Source organism: Acinonyx jubatus, chromosome A2 (genome assembly GCF_027475565.1).
Source record: "Acinonyx jubatus isolate Ajub_Pintada_27869175 chromosome A2, VMU_Ajub_asm_v1.0, whole genome shotgun sequence".
NCBI lineage: Eukaryota > Metazoa > Chordata > Mammalia > Carnivora > Felidae > Acinonyx > Acinonyx jubatus.
This window is the reverse complement of record NC_069383.1, coordinates 92,191,117-92,210,308: the sequence shown is the minus strand read 5'-3', so window position 1 is coordinate 92,210,308 and position 19,192 is coordinate 92,191,117. Positions and strand designations below refer to the sequence as shown.

At 41.3% G+C, this 19,192-nt stretch overlaps 1 protein-coding gene across 2 annotated transcripts in view; it reads left to right on the top strand.

Moving 5' to 3' along the window:
• Positions 1-19,192, top strand: part of AMPH (amphiphysin) — a 248,408-nt gene that overhangs the window by 174,281 nt on the left and 54,935 nt on the right. For both annotated transcript variants that reach the window (XM_027071625.2, XM_027071623.2), the window contains exon 11: positions 444-572. In XM_027071625.2, the coding sequence (XP_026927426.2) occupies positions 444-572 (129 nt within the window). The remainder of the gene's footprint in view (positions 1-443; positions 573-19,192) is intronic.

Sequence of the window (19,192 nt, the reverse complement as noted above, 5' to 3'; positions counted from 1 at the left end):
CTCCTGAAAACACGTGGGGAGTGCAATGTGTGCTACCTATGGGCGGTCTCAGTGATTCCAGTGACAAACTTTCCTGATGTTAGTGTTCAAGTTCCAATTTATTGCTGAAATGAGAAATCCTTTTCAGTTGACTCCATAAAAGGTGTTGCCTTAGTTTTAACTTTAGAGGCATAGGCACCTGGCCCTGCGTGTAGCGCTTGTGTTGAGATGAATGGAGTGGCATTGCCGGAGTATTTCTCACGGGGCCCTTGCTTGTCGGTGCTCAGAGAGCCACCAAGGGAGATAGCATTCTCTGCTCAATCAGGTGTTCTTGTTTCTGTACACGTATCTAAATTTCAGTCAGTGACCAATACGTCCACCCAGCACTGTTCCGTGGCATTTCTGCACATCTCGCGTGCCGTCTTTGGCTGAATTAGTTTGCTTGTGTTTCTGATGTTTTGTAGACCAGGAAAGGGCCTCCTGTCCCACCTCTGCCCAAAGTCACTCCAACAAAGGAACTTCAGCAGGAGAACATCATCAATTTCTTTGAGGACAACTTTGTTCCGGAAATCAGTGTGACGACACCTTCGCAGGTAAGTGCCTCGTATGGAGCTGCGATGTCCACAGAAGTTCCGTGGCAGAGGGACCCTCAGGGACCAGCTTTAAAAGTGGCAGATGTTAGAGCCCGCAGTATCATTTCAGCTGTCATCAGGTTTGTTAATTACTTGGTATGTCTAAAGCATTCTCAAATGGGAGACGTACATACAATGTTTGGAAACACCGAAAAGTGTGAAATGACGAATTTTCATAATCCCCTAAATCATACCACTCTGACATAGCCACAAATGAATGCACTTTGGTTTATTTTCCTTCAGTCTATTTTTCTAGGTAAATACCGAATTTGTACCATAAAATTCAGATGGCATTGTTACGTATTCCTGACTTTTCTACTTCATCTGACTGAGCATCTTTTTTTCATGTCATGTTACTGTTTTCTTTTTTCAAAAGAAGATGTTTAACCAGAGTATTCCATCTGAGGAATGGACCAGGTAGCTTTCAATTTTTCTGTTTCTTTACCAGCACTTCGGGGAACATCAGTATGTGTGAATTCATGTCTTTATGCCCTGTGTTAGTTCTTTTGTATTGCTTCCTAGTAGAGAATAGGAAAATACAATGAAAAGAGATGACTATTTTTAAGCCTTTTGACCTTCCTACTTTGGCAAACAGAAGCATCCGCAATTGCCCTGGTCTCAAAGACCCCGGGGCGCACCTGCCCCAGGTACAGCTACCTTCGTGGACTGCAAGTCTACCTCTGCTGGCGACTTGGTCATCCCATTGTCTCAAGAATGAAGATTCCTGACTTCCAGAGCTGTTCCTGATGCCATCAAAGCCATTTCTTTGTTTTAAGAGTGAAAGTCCCCAGAAAAATCGTGCCAGTATCAGTTGCTCCCAGCGTCCTCAGGGTCAGAAATAATACCTACATTTTACAAGATGTGAGAATGCAGCCCTATAATTACTGAGTATATCAATAACAACACTGTGTACGACATCCCAATTATAATCATGTCCTGTTGACAATAACCGAAATAATGCACTAGTAACAGAGAACTCAGAAAATAGCCATTCGGAAGCCCGTCGTAATTTGTCGTTGTTTTTAAGGGCATTCATCAATAAGGCACAATACTTTCAGCTAATAGTGTCCTTCTTCTGTTGTTGTATGAGATGTGGGATTTGGTATGCTAGCGAGGCCTTGGAATGTGATTTAGCAGCTCTTTTCGAGGAGGGAGAATTGCACGTGGATGAGTGCAGGGACAAATGATGTCTGTGGATACCCAGATGCCCTCAGGGCTAGCTCTCTCCGAGCCAGCTGTTGGCCTGGCACCAAACGTGAGCAGTTTTCATTTCCACGTTATGCTGTCCATTTGTATTTGCTAACAGCTCAGCTCCCTTCTTTCTGGTGCTTCATCAGTTTTCAAATAGGGGGTGTTTCGGCCAATGATGCCCTTATTCAGGTTGCTTTCCCCTGTACCCTCCAAAACCCTGCCCTTGGTCCCCTCCACAGAGAATGTGGTCACCCAGAAGCCACATGTACTTAGCTGAAGACCCTTCCATTTAGCACCTGAGGCAGCGAAAGTAGAGGCAACATGACACATAGACTAGTTCCGAAGCAAAGATGGGGTTCAAAAGTGTTCTTTCCTTTACAGTGTTTTTTTATTTGCAGTTTGCTGGCTCACATAAGGTTTCTTCATTGGTAGAAAAGAAAAGCATCACAGCACTTTTTACAATTGCAAATGCTAGACAGGGGCCCGGAGTGCTTCTAAGAGCATTAACTCTCATGACGCTGTTGCATAGGAGTCATGGGAAGTCAGGAATCGGGGACAGAGGAAGAGGAAGCGGCTTTCTAAGCAGAACCAACCAACCGGGGGCCTGGCCCGTGCCCAGCCTGGCTGTCTTTGTGTAGCACTCCAACGCTGTGGCAAGAGGAGGAAAGCACCCCTTCCCCCATACTGGCTGTGTGTCCCCTCCATCAGTGTGCTCGGGGATTCTGAAAGAACTGACCTCCAGAGACATCATGGGGGTGCATTTTGGGGGATTCAGTTTCATTTATATTGTTTTCTTTTAATCAAGAGGAGGCAGAAGGAGGTTTCTGTCGTTTTTTCTGACTCTGCAGTAACATGGCTCTTGTGGTGGACCACAGCATGTGACCAGAGCATTTCCATTGACTAAATGGCTGTGAGTCTTATGTCACAATGTCAAGAGAAGGGAGTGAAGCAGGGTTTATGTTTCAGTCTGTTTCCTTGCTTATTGAGTGATAGAATCTAGCTTTATTTGGGGTGCCTGGGTGGCTCAGTCCATTAAGCATCTCACTCTTGGTTCCAGCTCAGGTCATGATCTCGCGATTTGTGAGTTTGAGCCTCACATCAGGCTCTGCGCTGTCAGCACAGAGCCTGCTTGGGATTCTCTCTCTCTCTCTCTCTCTCTCTCTCTCTCTCTCTCTCCCTCAAGAAATAAATAAGCATTTTATAAAGATACAATAAAATTATGGAGATGCTGCCTGTCCCTGAAGCATCTTGACAGTCCCTTCGGTTGCTCGTTCCTCTTTTGATACCCACAGGGCCAGTGTGTGTTCTCTCACTCCTTTTGGGTCACATCCGGCAGAGTTTCTGATTCAGCCGCTCTGGGGTGGGGGCCAAGAATCTGTATTCCTAACAAGCTCCCAAGTGATACTGACAACTGCTGGTCATGGGATCACGCCGTGAGAACCACTGTTTTAGGCCAGGATTTCCCCGTGGAACAAATGTATGGCCACGAACAAAGTACCACAGTGAATGAACAGATTTCTCCCAGGGAAATACCCAGCTGAATCAAGTGTATATCATGTACGACCATGTATAACTGCTGCACTTAAAAATTGTGTGACTTGAGAGGCGCCTGGGTGGCTCAGTCGGTTAAGCGTCCAGCTTCGGCTCAGGTCATGATGTAGCGGTTTGTGAGGTCGAGCCCCGCATTGGGCTCATTGCTGTCAGCATGGAGCCTGTTTCCGATCCTCTGTCCCCTCCCTCTTTCTGCCCCTCCCCATCTCTCTCTGTCCCTCCCCCTCCTCTCTGCCCCTGCCCTGCTTGCACACGCTCTCTCCCTCTCTCAAAAATCAATAAACATTAAATTAAAAAAAAATAGTATGACTTGAAATACCATATTTCGGGCAATTGGACTTACATGTACATACACATGCATGTACATGTGTGCTTGTAATATTAGATGTGTTGATCAGAGTATATGTCAAGTTACATATTCTAAGGGAATGGATGGTCTCATCAGGGCTGTGATGTTTTTAGATAGGCACAGATAGATGATGAAAAAGAATCAACAGAAATGCCCGGAGAAAATGCAATGCCAGCTGCATGGAAGCTAGAAAGCTGAGATGTATCTGAAAAGCTCTTCTCTCCCAGATACATGATATTTATGATCATATGGAGTGGTCCATTTCAGTTTTATTGTGATATTTTTTAAAAGTTTAATAAGTCAGTCTACATTGAACAGATAGGTTTATGTCCCCAGTTTGCTATTTTTATCATGTACTTAGTGGGGAAGAAGAGTGTTTGTATTAATCCTACCCAGAAGCTCCAGGTGTGATGATTGAAATATTCCTCACCTCTGATGGATTTGTGCGTCTCGTACACCAAGCTTCACGGTGGTGACAGTCCCTTCTGAGTGCATCCGGGGATTGGAAACAAATCCATTAGGCCTAGAGAGCCCTCTAATGGCCCCAGACCTTAACTATATCATAGAATCTTCTCTGGGAAGTATCCGTACCTGCTTACAGGGAGAGGTCCGCGTGTCAAGACCACAGGGCTGACCTTGATTCTCTGGTTTTGTGATTACAAAAATGGAACTGCCAGCCCTCTTTATTTTTCCCTCCCAAGAACCTAAATTGACAGAAATCTCTTATGGGGTGTGTGTGTGTGTGTGTGTTCCTGAATCATTCTTTAAAATTTTTTTTAAGTTTATTCATTTTTGAGAGACAGAAACAGAGTGTGAGTGGATGAGGGGCAGAGAGAGAGGGAGACACAGAATCTGAAACAGGCTCCAGGCTCTGAGCTGTCAGCACAGAGCCCAACGTGGGGCTTGAACCCATAAACTGTGAGATTCTGACCCGAGCCAAAGTTGGAGGCTTAACAGACTGAGCCACCCAGGTGCCCCACATTATTCTTTCAAGACAGCATTTTCCATCCCATCCCATAAGATGCTGTGAAAAGGGGGTCCCTGGTCATCGGAGGCTGGGAGGGGCTGCACCCCCTTTTGTTTTACATAGTTTGTGTCAGCATGTCCAGTGCTCTGGGAAGTTGTGCAACAAAATCCCTTTTTGTTTAAATCAGTTTCTCAAATAATCTCCCTTTTCTCCCAAAGTACTACCTGTTCCAGGGACGTGGGTGTTTGGTGAAACATGTTTAAAAACGAAGATTTAAAAGATATTATATCCCTGGAAACCAAATTTATGGCCTATAAATAGGATTTTAACAGATCAAGGCCAAAAAAAGCAATCATGTATATTATATACACACACATATGTACACATGCAAGGTTGTTTCTTTTTTTTTTTCTTCAAAAAATGTTTTGAAAAAAGATGTTTCGGACTGCTTTCTCTTCTCACGATCGCGGTTCACCCTCCTCTCCCACCAGGGCTTTCCTGAGGGATCGTGGCTCTGGGCAAATATTTTCAGAGGGGGGCTTCTGTCCATATAACCAATTCGAGTCCCTTGAAATGAGCCTGTCCACGGCATTCTGGTGGTCAGTCTGATGGGATTCCGTACGTGAAACGCCATGCTGCCCAATCTGCCCACCAGCCACCCTCTTGGAAACAAGCCTGGCCACCACGTTCCAGGACAACTGGGTGGATGTGAGCCCCAGAGTTCCTGGGGGGTGTGGTAGGTACTCCAAGTAGAGAGGGTCACAGAGTGCTCCAAAGAGAGATGGGCGCCAGCCCCATGCGGGTGCCCTGACCAGATAGCATTGCTAGCCACAACCGCCACCACCAGAGAAGGACTTAGAAAATTTCAGGGAATGTATTCGAAAGTGTGGGGCTCCCCTGAGGGTCAGGGCTAGGGGCGGGGTCCCTGCTTGCCCTTCTACCTGTCAAGTGGCAGAAAGGAAGAAATTGCCTGTTTCCACATTTTTTTTTTCTGTAGCAGGTAACCCCCCCAACTGTTTTGCTTAAATCTTCCCAGCAACGACGTTGCATATTTTCTCTCTTTGCTTTTAAATCTTTTACGTTTTTGTTTATTTTGAGACAGAGACAGACCCAAGCAGGCCCCGCACTGTCAGCGCAGAGCCCGAAGCGGGGCTCAAACCCACAAACCGTGAGATCGTGACCTGAACCGAAACCAAGAGTCAGACGCTTATCCAACTCAGCCACCCAGGCGCCCCTGCATATTTTCTGTTTTTGAAACTGGCATTCTCCTTTACAAATCCAGACGGATTAGGTTGTGACCATCCAAGCCTACTCCTCCAAGCCCATCTCCCCACTCCTGCTGGGAGACCTACTGTGCCAGAAAGCAAGACAGCAGCACAGCCTCTAAGCCGCGTGGCTGTCGGGATCAAGTTAGCATCATTAACTCTGCTACTCTTAACACCTCTGCTTTCCAGCCGAATGCTGCAGGTCACATTTTAAGTTCATGAAGTCATTCGATTTTTCCTTAGCTAATCAAACTGAAGTAGATTTTCAGCTTGCAGAATAAGTTCGTGAAATGGCCCTTTTCGTCTCCCCAATCCTGAGAGGCCATCCTACAGTCACATGCGTATGTACCCCTCGCTTCCCGGATATCTGTCACCTGGTTTTGAATTCCGCTTTGGCTTTTCTTTTCAATGTAGCATATTTCTGGACCAGCTGCCTCTTCTTTTAGTTGGTATTTTTTCCAAGTAAACATGTTAGCATTCTGGTAACGCAGAAAGAATTAGTAAGCTGAAAACTGGAAGGAAGGAAACCGTGTGTCTTCAGCCCCTTCAGCCCGTTTGGTCGGTCTGTTGGGCTGGTGGGTCGCCCACACGACCCCTGGTTCCTTCGGCAGGGGTGGCCAAGTGGGGCAATTTGTTTATCATCTGGGGCTCTGACAGTGCTCTTAAGTCATCATGCCACTTGGCTTCACAACCTTCCAAGGTTCTCAGACACCTGAACTTCTGACAACGTCTAGACTTTTCGCACTTTGCCCTTTTTTGCATTTTATATTCTACCTCCTTGCAAAGCATCTCACGGTGTGAGTCTTTTGAGATTTTGTACTTTTGAATATGGTTTGAGGTATGGGTTAGGGAGTGGTGGTCAGCTGGCTCAGAGAGGCCAGCAGGGGAAGGGGAGAAGGAGAACACAGAAGAATGAGTTGGGGAGAAAGGAAAGAGCTCACGATGAGGAAGCACATGACTGACTATGTTACATGCAGGGTCTCCTTCGATTTAGCTTTCACATCATTCCTGTGATTGACAGGTCATTATCCCTACTTTTTACTTTTATTTTTATTTAAACTTTTTTTTTTAACTTTTATTCAATTTTGAGAGACAGAGAGAGACAGGGCATGAGCAGGGGAGGAGTATAGAGAGAGGGAGACACAGAATCTGAAGCAGGCTCCAGGCTCCGAGCACAGATCCCGAAACGGGGCTCGAACCCAAGAACCATGAGATCATGACCTGAGCCGAAGTCGGACACTTAACCGACTGAGCCACCCAGGCACCCCATCATTATCCCTACTTTTGAAGTTGAGCAAAGCCGTTGTCTTTCGGCCACACTGTGGCGTTCATAGGGCAGCCGTGGAAAGCGGAAGTCTGTAGACCACCCATGCTGGCGTTCTAAGCCCCTGATGGATAGCAGGTACTAGATGGCCTGTAAACTGAACAAATCCATGCAGACTCTCTCTGTAATGTTCAGAATGCACGTTCTCTACAGCGTCTCTTCGGGTTTTTGATATTAGCACAGTTCTTCAAGTTGTGACAGATCAGCAATGTTATCGTTAAATTCCAGGGGCGGTGGGAGGAGGGTCTTTACTCCACCAGTTGACCTACTGTTCATCCAGTGGTCATCACTGAACCTCACTGGACGCACGGGCCCCGTCCACCTCCCCTACTGTCTCTCTCCTCCTTACGGTCAATGTGCTGCACCGCCACGGCTGTGCAACCTAGCAGCTTGCTTCAGTAAAAACAAAAACAAAAAACCTAGGTAAACAGTTCCTTAGAAAGTTAGTACGTTGTGCGTCACCTCATTAGAGCGTCTGCAGGATCCTATAAATGTAGGTAGGCACACGCAGCAAAGACGGCAATAGGAGAGCTTTGACGAGTCCAGGTCATGGGTAAATGGATCTTCGTTGTACTGTTTCTTTTTTTAAGTTTATTTATTTATTTATTTTGAAAGAGACAGAGACCACTCGAGTGGAGGAGAGGCACAGAGAGAGAGAGAGAGAAGCCTAAGCAGGCTCAATGTGGGTCTCGAACACCTGAACTGTGAGATCATGACCTGAGCCGAAATCAACAGTCAGGTGCTTAACCAACTGAGCCACCCAGGCGCCCCTCGTTGTACTATTCTTTTAACGTCTTATATAGTTAAAGCTGTAGAACAAATACTTGACAATGTCCTATGAAATGGTTGAATGATGACTGCAAATTCTGACACTGCAAATATAAAGGTCTTGAGCCCGGTCAGGATACTATAGTTAACTACCATTATTCCCAGTAACTGCTGCGTACGCATCTGTAGTGGTCTTACCATAGGCTTCCAGTTATAAAGTTCAGTTTCCTGAGGACGCCCACTCACTTGCACACTTTCTTTCTCTCAAAAGAAATAAACATTTAAAAAATTTTTTCTTAGGCCGCTGCGTTCATCATTACCAACGAAATGCAAAAGCTTTACTCACTGGTAGAAATTGTCAGCTATGTTGTGACCCTTCAATAAACGACATATCTATTACCTGAAAAATAACCCCAACTGGCCTCGTTCCTAAAAACTTTATTTAACCTTTCTGTCTTAAGTTTGTTATCTGACCTCCCCAGACTTATTGGGAAGTAATAAGTGTCCTGCCTAATATTTAGAATATAATGAAAATGTCCTTAAGATATGTTTAATGAAAGAATAAAAAATTAAAAAAAAACTCTTTGGAAGAAATAGTACCTATGACTTTATCTGGCTCACTGAAATATTGTGTTATCATTAAGAAATCGGGGTGCCTGGGTGGCTCAGTTGGTTAAGCATCCGACTTTGACTCGGGTCATGATCTCACGGTTCGTGGGTTTGAGCCCTGCGTCAGGCTCTGTGCTGACAGCTCAGAGCCTGGAGCCTGCTTCGGATTCTATGTCTCCCTCTCTCTCTGCCCCTCCCCTACTCATTCTCTTTCTCTCTCTCAAAAAAAAAAATAAACATTAAACAAATTAAAAAAATTGTGTGTGTGTGTGTGTGTGTGTGTGTGTGTGTGTGTGTGTGTCTATCCATCTGTCTGTCTGCATGCACCCACGGGAATGGCTCAGAGATTGCTCTACTTATAAATTTTTGTGTCTGTAGCTATATATTGAAATCTCTGTTACCTGATATGCTTATAAGAGTAATGTCATAAAGGATGCATGGTTAACCCAAAACACTAGTAAATTCCAGAGAAGCAAAAAGCAAAAGTTTAAAAGTGTAGTTCTATTTCTCAGCAAAAACCACTGTTACTAATGTAGTTTTTGTAATGCCACAATTTTATTCTCTTCAAACAGTGACAGAAAGGTATATTTTTTTGGAAATTTGATCATTTTATATCAGTTTTATAACCTATGGGGTTTTTTTACTACAAATATAACAAAGATATTTTCATGTCAATTTAAGATATATCTCACCATTTTAAGTAGCAACAGATCCCTGTATCATGAGGTTGTACCATAGTAGGTTTAACTAATCTCCTATTGTTAGAGTATTTTCTTCTGTTAATCAGTTTCATTGATATCTGACCAACATACAGTTAACGGCACATATTTAAAGCATACTTTTTGATAAGTTTTGAAATACGTGTGCACCCATGAAACCATCACCAGGATCAAGGTAGTGACTATATCTCTCACCCCCAAAGTTTCTTCGTGTTGGTAATCCTTTCTGTTCCTGTCCACATGCTGTACCCTCCAGGCAAACACTCATCTTTCTGTCACCATACACAAGTTTGAATCTCCTAGAATTTTGTATAGATGGAATCACCCAGTGTGCACCTTTTTTGGTCTGGCTTGTACTGTTCTGCATAATTATTATGAGGTTCATCCATTTTGTAGCAGGTGTCAGCAGTTTATTCCTTCTTATTACCGAGTAATATTTCATTGTATGGACACATCAGGGTTTGTTTGTTTGTTTGTTTTTCATCCACTAATGGATATTTGGGTAGTTTCTAATTTGGGGCTATTTTTTTTAATGTTTATTTATTTGAGAGAGAGAGAGAGAGAGAGAGCGAGCATGAGTGGAGGAGAGGCAGAGAGAGAGGAGATACAGAATCCAGAGCATGCTCCAGGCTCTGTGCTGTTGCAGTGCAGGGCTCAAACCTGCGAACCTCTGAGATCATGATGTAAGCCAAAGTCAGACGCTTAGCTGGCTGAGCTACCCAGGTGCCCCTAATTTTGGGGTATTGTAAGTAAAGATGCTGTGAACATTTGTATACAAATGTTCTTTGTGCACATGCTTCATTTCTCTTCAGTAAATCTCTATGAACTAGCTGGATCATTTGGTAGGAGTAAGTTTAACTTATTAAGAAACTGCCAGACTTTTCTTTTTTAAATTTTTTTAAATCTTTATTTATTTTTGAGAGAGAGAGACAGAGCATGAGTGGGGGAGGAACAGAGAGAGAGGGAGACACAGAATCTGAAGCAGGCTCCAGGCTCCGAGCCATCAGGACAGAGCCCAACATGGGGCTCAAACTCACAAACCGTGAGATCATGACCTGAGCCAAAGTCGGATGTTCAACTGACTGAGCCACCCAGGTGCCCCAGAAACTGCCAGACTTTTCTAAGTGATTATACTATTGGTGTTTCCACCCACACTGAAAAAGAATTTCAGTTCCTCCACATCTTTGCCAACACTTGGTATGGTTAGTCTTTTTAATTTTAGCCATGATGGTAAGTATATAGTGTTATTTTGTTGTGATTTAGTTTGCATCTCCCTAATGGCTAATGATGTTAGGCATCTTTTCATGTACTCATTGACATTTTTCCCCCCAGCTCTATTGGGGTATAACTGACAAATAACAATTGTATACACTTAAAGTATACAACTTGATGTTTTAACATATGTATGCATTGTGAAGTGATCTCCCCAAACCAGCCAATTAATATATCTATCCCTTCACATAGCTACTCTCTTTTATTGTTGTTGTTGTTGTTGTTGATGATGATGATGTCAGAACACTTAATATCTATCCTCCCGGCAAATTTCAAGTGTATAAGACACTATTTTTGCTTACAGTCACCATGCTGAACTCTAGGACTTGCATAACTGAAACTTTATACCCCTTGACTAACATCTCTCCGTCTCCCCTCCCCTGAGGCCCTGGAAAAAACCATTCTACTCTCTGCTTCCATGGTTTTGACTGTTTTCAATTCCACATGTAAGTGAGATCATTTCTCTTTCTGTGTCTTGCTTATTTCACTTAGCATAGAAACTTCTGCACAGCAAAGCAAACAATCAACAGAGTAAAAAGGTAATGTAGGGAATGGGAGAAAATATTTGCAAATCATGTATCAGATAAGGGGTTAATATCCAGAATATATAAGGGACTCATACTACTCAATAGCAAAAAAAAAAAAATCAAGTAGTTGGATTAAAAAAATGGACAAGGGACCCGAATGGACATTTCTCCAAAGAAGATGTACAGATTGCCAGCAGACACAGGAAAAGGTGCTCAACACCACTAACCGTCAGAGAAATGTACTTCAGAATCACAATGAGATATCACCTCACACCTGTTAGAACAGCTACTGTGAAAAAGACAAATAACAGTTGTTGGTGAGGACGTGGAGAACAGGGAATCCTTGTACACTGTTGATGGGATTGTAAATTGGTAGAACCACTATGGAAAACAATATGGAGGTTCCTCAGAAAATTAAAAATAGAACTACCTTACTATACAGCAACCCCACTTCTGGGTATTGAAATGAAACCAGCATCTCAAAGAGCTGTCTGCACTCCTGTGTTCACTACAGCAGTATTCACAATAGACAATCCATGGAAACAACCTAAATGTCCATGGTGGGGGGCACCTGGGTGGCTCAGTTGGTTGAGTGCCTGACTTCGGCTCAGCTCATGATCTCATGGTTTGTGAGTTTGGGCCCCATGTCAGGCTCTTGTGCTGACGGCTCAGAGTCTGGAGCCTGCTTTGCATTCTGTGTCTCCCTCTCTCTCTGCCTTCCTCTGCTCATGCTCTCTCTCTCTCTCTCTCTCTCTCTCTCTCTCTCTCTGTCTCTCAAAAATAAACATTAAATGTCCATCAGTGGATGAATGAGTAAAGAAAATGAGGTATATAAACACAATGGAATATTATTTGGTCTCAGAAAAAGTAAATCCTGCCATTTCTGACAACATGGATGAGTCTAGAGGACATTATGACATATTACTATGACATTAGTATATCCTCATTGGTGTCTGTGAAGAACTTTTGCTGATGTATTCACTTACTTGATGGAGTCTTGAGAGTCCTTTGTATGTTCTGGATACAAGCCTTTTATCAGATGCATGATTTGCAAATATTTTCTTCCAGCGTGTGGCTTATCTTGTCATTCTGTTAGTGCTTTTTAGAAGAGAAGTTTTTTTTTATTTTGATGAGGTCCAATTTATCCAATTTATTTATTTTTTAAGAATTAGGTATTTCACATCACATCTAAAAAAAAAATCTATGCCTAACCCAAGGTCACAAAGATTTTCTCCTGTGTGTCCTTCTAGAAGTTTTACAGCTTTAGGTGTTACACTTAGGGTCTGTGACAAATTTGGAATTTTTTAATATGTGCAAAGTATGGGTTGAAGTTCATTTCTTTACAGTTGAAATGTGATTGTTGAAAAGTCTATCCTTATTCTACTGAATTGCCTTTGTACCTTTGTGGTTCTCTTTCTGAACTCTGTGATTTTTTATTGGTCCATTTGCCTACCTTTTATGCCAGTACCATGTTAATCTTGATTACTGTCACTTTATACTGTCTTGAAATCAGATGAGGTTAGTCCCTCAGCGTTGTTATTTTTCAGAGTTGTTTTGGGTGTTCTAGATCCTCTGAATCTCCACATGAATTTTAGAATCAATATGTAAGTTTCTACAAAAACACCTTCTGAGATATTTTATTAGATTCCTAGGGCTGTTTTAGCAAAGAAGCATAAACTGAGTGGCTTATAACAACAGACTTTTATTCTCTCACAGTTTTGGAGGCTAGACGTCTGAGATCAAGGTCATGATTGAGTCTGAGATCAGCAGGCTATGCTTCTTCTGAAGACTCTAGGGTCCTTCTTTGCTCCTCTCTCCTTCTGGTGGTTGCTGGCAGTCCTTGGCATGTAGATACATCATTCCAATCTCTGCCTCTGTCATCACACTGTGTTTTCCTTATGTGTCTGTGTGCTCTGTATCTTCACATACCTTTGTGTTTATGTATCCAAATTTCCCTGTTTTTATAAGGTCACAAGTCATTGCATTAAGGCCCATCCTAATTCAGTATGATCACATCTAAATTCCATTACATCTGTAAACGTCCTATTGCCAAATAAGGTCACATTCACAGGTTCCTTATAATCATGAACTTTGGCGGGGGGGTGGGGTGCACAGTATTCAGCCCAGTACAGATACTGACTGGCATTGCATTGAATATGTAGATTAGTTTGGGGAGCATTGACATCTTAATAATAATGAGCTCTGTGATCCATAAACACAGTATAGCTCTTCCTTTATTTTAAGGTCTTCTCTAATTTATCTTGGCTGTGTTTTATAGTTACTATTCAGTGTACAGGTTTTCTCATCTTTGGTTGGATTTATCCCTAAGTAATTCATATTTTTAGTGCTATTGTAAATCATATTTTTAAAATTTAAGTTTCTGGTTTTTCATACTCTTATATATCAATAAAACCAGTTTTTGTATATTAATGCTGTATCCTGCAGCCTTGCTAAACTCAGTATTAGTTCCTATAGCTTTTTTATAGATTTCCTTGGATTTTTCTATATAAGTGATCATATCTTCTGTGAATTAACATAGTTTTACTTTTTTCTTTTTAATCTGGATGCCTTTTATTGCTTTTTTCTGCCTTATTTTAGTGTTTAGTACTGCCAGTATATTGTTGAGTACGAGTGTTGAGACGGCCATCCTTGTCTCAATCTTAGGGGAAAAGCTCCTAGTCTTGTGTTATTAAACATGACGATAGTTGTATGTTTTTGTAGATGCCCTTATCAGGTTGAGGAAGTTGCCTATGTTTCCTACTTTGTTGAGAGTTTTGAACAGGAGTGGATATGGATTTTTTCAAATACTTTTTCTGCATCTGTCAAGATGATCGTATGAGTTTTCTTTTTTAGTTTGTTAATATGGTGACTTACATTCATTGGTTTTCAAATGGTACATCAATCACACATTCCTGAGATAAACCTCATTTGGTTATGATGCAGTTTATTAATACATATTTCTTCATCCAGTTTGCTAAAGCTTTCTCTAGCATTTTTGCATCTATGCTGATGAGGAACATGAGTCCATAGGGCATTGTTTTTAATAATGTCATTTTCTGGGGCACCTGGGTGGCTCAGTTGATTGACTTCATCTCTGTCATGATCTTGTGGTTTGTGAGTTCCAGCCCTCCATTGTGCTTGCTGCTGTTAGCACAGAGCCCCCTTCGGTCCCCCTCTCTCTGCCCCTCCCCTGCTTGCACTCTGTCTCTGAAAATAAATAAACATTTAAAGTAAAAAAAAAAGTTGGGATGCTTGGGTGGCTCAGTCAGTTAAGTGTCCAACTTTGGCTCAGGTCATGATCTCATGATTTGTGAGTTTGAGCCCCATGTCCTGCTCTGTGCTCACAGCTCGGAGCCTGGGGCCTGCTTTGGATTCTGTGTCTCCTTCTCTTTTTGCCCCTACCCCACTTGTTCTCTCCCCACCCCCCTCTCAAAAATAAATAAATGTAAAAAACATTTTTTTAGGTAAAAAAAAAAGTAATTTTCTGATTTTAGCACCAGGGTAATGCTTTCCCCATAGAATAAGTTGGGAAGTTGTTCACTCCTCTTCAATTTTGTAGAATTGATATTTTTTTCTTATTTAACTCTTTGGTAGAATTCACCAGAGGAGCCATTTGGGCCTGCAGGGTTGTTTTTGTTTTTGTTTTTTTTTCTCTTAAAAAAATTTTTTTTTAATTTGAATATAGCTGATACACAGTGTTAACCTTAGTTTCAGGTATGCAACATAGCGATTCAAGTTCTCTATATGCTGCAGTTTGTATTTCTCAAGAAATCTGTCTCTCTCATCTAAATTGTTAAATGTATTGGAATAAAGTGGTTTAAAATACTTCCTTATTTTTTTTTAAATATCTGGTAATGCCCCCACTCTCATTCCGGATATTGGTAATTAGTGCCCTCTCTGTCCCTCCCCTTGATCAGTCTGGCTAGAAGTTTAATTAATCTTCTCAGTGCACTTGATTTTGGTTTTATTGGTATTCTCTCAAGCTCTCTGTCTCTCTCTTTCTCTCTCTCTCTCTCTCTCATTCTCTATTTAATTAATGTCTACTCTGATCTGCATAATTTTCCCCATTTCTATTTAGAATTTTATTTGCTCTGTGTCTTTTTTTTCCTAGTTTGCAGGGTAGAAGCTGAAGTTACTAATTTGAGACCTTCCTTCTTTTCTTTTTTTTTTAAACTTTATTTTTTAAAATTTACCTCCAAATTAGTTAGCATATAGTGAAGCAATGATTTCAGGAGTAGATTCCTTAATGCCCCCTACCCATTTAGCCCATCCCCCCTCCCACAACCCCTCCAGCAACCCTCAGTTTGTTCTCCATATTTATGACTCTCTTCTGTTTTGTCCCCCTCCCTGTTTTTATATTATTTTTGCTTCCCTTCCCTTATGTTCATCTGTTTTGTCTCTTAAAGCCCTCATATGAGTGAAGTCATATGATTTTTGTCTTTCTCTGACTCATTTCACTTAGCATAATACCCTCCAGTTCATCCACGTAGTTGCAAATGGCAAGATTTCATTCTTTTTGATTGCCGAGTAATACCTCATTGTATATATACACCACATTTTCTTTATCCGTACATCCTTTGATGGACATTTGGGCTCTTTCCATACTTTGGCTATTGTTGATAGTGCTGCTATAAACATGGGGGTGCATGTGTCCCTTCGAAACAGCATACATATATCCCTTGGATAAATGCCTAGTAGTGCAATTGCTGGGTCGTAGGGTAGTTCTATTTTTAATTTTTTGAGGAACCTCCATACTGTTTTCCAGAGTGGCTGCACCAGCTTGCATTCCCACCAACAATGCAAAGGAGATCCTCTTTCTCCGCATCCTCACTGACATCTGTTGTTGCCTGAATTGTTAATGTTAGCCATTCTGACAGGTGTGAGGTGGTATCTCATTGTGGTTTTGATTTGTATTTCCCTGATGATGAGTGATGTGGAGCATTTTTTCATGTGTCGGTTGGCCATCTGAATGTCTTCTTTGGAGAAGTGTCTATTTATGTCTTTTGCCCATTTCTTCACTGGATTATTTGTTTTTTGGGTGTTGAGTTTGATAAGTTCTTTGTAGATTTTGGATACTAACCCTTTATCTGATATGTCATTTGCAAATATCTTCTCCCATTCTGTCGGTTGCCTTTTAGTTTTGCTGATTGTTTCCTTTGCTGTGCAGAAGCTTTTTATTTTGATGAGATCCCAGGAGTTCATTTTTGCTTTTGTTTCCCTTGCCTCTGGAGACATGTTGAGTAAGAAGTTGGTGCGGGCAAGATCAGAGAGGTTTTTGCCTGCTTTCTCCTCGAGGATTTTGATGGTTTCCTGTCTTACATTGGGGTCTTTCATCCATTTTGAGTTTATTTTTGTGTATGGTGTAAGAAGGTGGTCCAGGTTCATTCTTCTGCATGTTGCTATCCAGTTTTCCCAGCACCACTTGCGGAAGAGACTGTCTTTATTCCATTGGATATTCTTTCCTGCTTTGTCAAAGATTAGTTGGCCATATGTTTGTGGGTCCATTTCTGGGTTCTCTGTTCTATTCCAGTGATCTGTCTGTTCTTGTGCCAGTACCATACTGTGTTGATGATTACAGCTTTATAGTATAGCTTGAAGTCTGGGATTGTGATACCTCCTGCTTTGGTTTTCTTTTTCAAGATTGCTTTGGCTATTCGGGGTCTTTTCTGGTTCCATACAAATTTTAGGATTGTTTGTTCTAGCTCTGTGAAGAACGTTGGTGTTACTTTGATAGGGATTGTGTTGAATATGTAGATTGCTTTGGGTAGTATCGACATTTTAACAATATTTGTTCTTCCTATCCAGGAGCATGGAATCTTTTTCCATTTCTTTGTGTCTTCAATTTCTTTCATAAGCTTTTTATAGTTTTCAGTGTATAGATTTTTCATCTCTTTGGTTAGATTTATTCCTAGGTATTTTATGGGTTTTGGTGCAGTTGTAAATGGGATTGATTCCTTGATTTCTCTTTCTGATGCTTCATTGTTGGCATATAGGAATGCAACCAATTTCTGTGCATTGATTTTATATCCTGCCACTTTGCTGAATTCATGGATCAGTTCTAGCAGTTTTTTGGTGGAATATTTTGGGTTTTACATATATATAGTATCATGTCATCTGTGAAGAGTGAAAGTTTGACCTCCTACTGACCCACTTGGATGCCTTTTGTTTCTTTGTGTTGTCTGATTGCAGAGGCTAAGACTTCCCATACTATGTTGTATAACAGTGCCGAGAGTGGACATCCCTGTCTTGTTCCTGACCTTAGGGGGAAAGCTCTCAGTTTTCCCCCATTGAGGATGATATTAACGTTGGGTCATTTATATATGGCTTTTATGATCTTGAGGTATGATCCTTCTATCCCTACTTTCTTGAGGGTTTTTATCAAGAAAGGATGTTGTATTTTGTCAAATGTTTTCTCTGCATCTATTGAGAGGATCATATGGTTCTTGTCCTTTCTTTTATTGATGTGATGAATCACATTAATTGTTTTGCAGATATTGAACCAGCCCTGCATCCCAGGTATAAATCCTACTTCGTCATGGTGAATAATTTTTTTAATGTATTCTTGGATCCGGTTGGCTAATATCTTGTTGAGGATTTTTGCATCCATGTTCATCAGGGAAATTGGCCTGTAGTTCTCCTTTTTAGTGGGGTCTCTGTCTGGTCTTGGAATCAAGATAATGCTGGCTTCATAGAAAGAGTTTGGAAGTTTTCCTTCTGTTTCTACTTTTTGGAACAGTTTCAAGAGAATAGGTGTTAACTCTTCCTTAATTGTTTGGTAGAATACCCCTGGAAAGCCATCTGGTCCTGGACTCTTGTTTTTTGGCAGATTTTTTATTACTAATTTGATTTCCTTACTGGTTATGGGTCTGTTCAAATTTTCTATTTCTTCCTGTTTCAGTTTGGGCAGTGTATATGTTTCTAGGTTTTCCTTCTTTTCTTATATAGGGATTCAGTGGTATAAATTTTCCCTAAATCCTATTACAGCAGCATCTCACAAATTTTGGTATGTTGTTTTTATATTTTTTATTTTTATTTATTTTTTTAAAGTTCAGTTTTATTTGGGGTGCCTGGGTTGCTCAGTTGGTTAAACATCTGACTTTGGCTCAGGTCATGATCTCACGGTTCGTGGGTTCAAGCCCTACATTGGGCTCTCTGGTGACAATGCAGAGCCTGCTTGGGATATTCTTTCTCTCTGCCCCTGTCCCCTCTCTCTCTCTCTCTCTCTGTCTCTCTCTCTCTGTCTCTCTCTCTCCCTTTCTCTAAATAAATAAACTTAAAAAAATAATAAAGTTCACTTTTATTTACTTTGAGAGAGAGATAGAAAGCAAGTGGTGGTTCAGAGAGAAAGGGAGCCAGAATCCCAAGCGGGCTGCCGTCAGTGCAGAGCCTGATGCAGGCCTCAAACTCATGAACCGTGAGATCATGACGTGAACTGAAGTCAAGAGTCAGTGCTTAAGCCACCCAGGTGCACCTGTTGTCTTTATTTTCATTCAACTCAAACTGCTTTCTAATTTCCACATTGATTTCTTCTTTCTTCTGGTGTTTTTCTTTTCATTTCTTTCATTGAGTTATTTAGAATGTTATTTTTGTCCACATATTTGTGGATTTTTCTAGAGATAATTCTCTTACTGATTTGAAACTTGATTCCATTGTCGTCAGCATACTTTGTATGACTTGGATGTTTTTTAAGTTTATTGAGACCGGTTTTAAGTTTATTGAGACCTGTTTAATAGAACAGTGTCTATTATGTTCTGTGTTTGACATGCACTTGAAAAGAATTTGTATCGTGCTGCCGTATGGAGTGTTTTATAAGTGTAAATCAGGTCAAATTGGGTCTTGGTGTTTTCTGTATTTTCTATAACCTTGCTGATTTTCTCTCTGCTTCTTTCAGTTGTTGAAAGAGGGCTGTTGAAATCTTCCCTACAAAATTGTGCATTTTAAAATTTCTTGATGCTGTGTTTTTGGTTCTTGCTTCATGTATCTTGATACTTTCTGATTGAATCCATAAATGTTTAGAATTAACACCTTTTTACATTAGG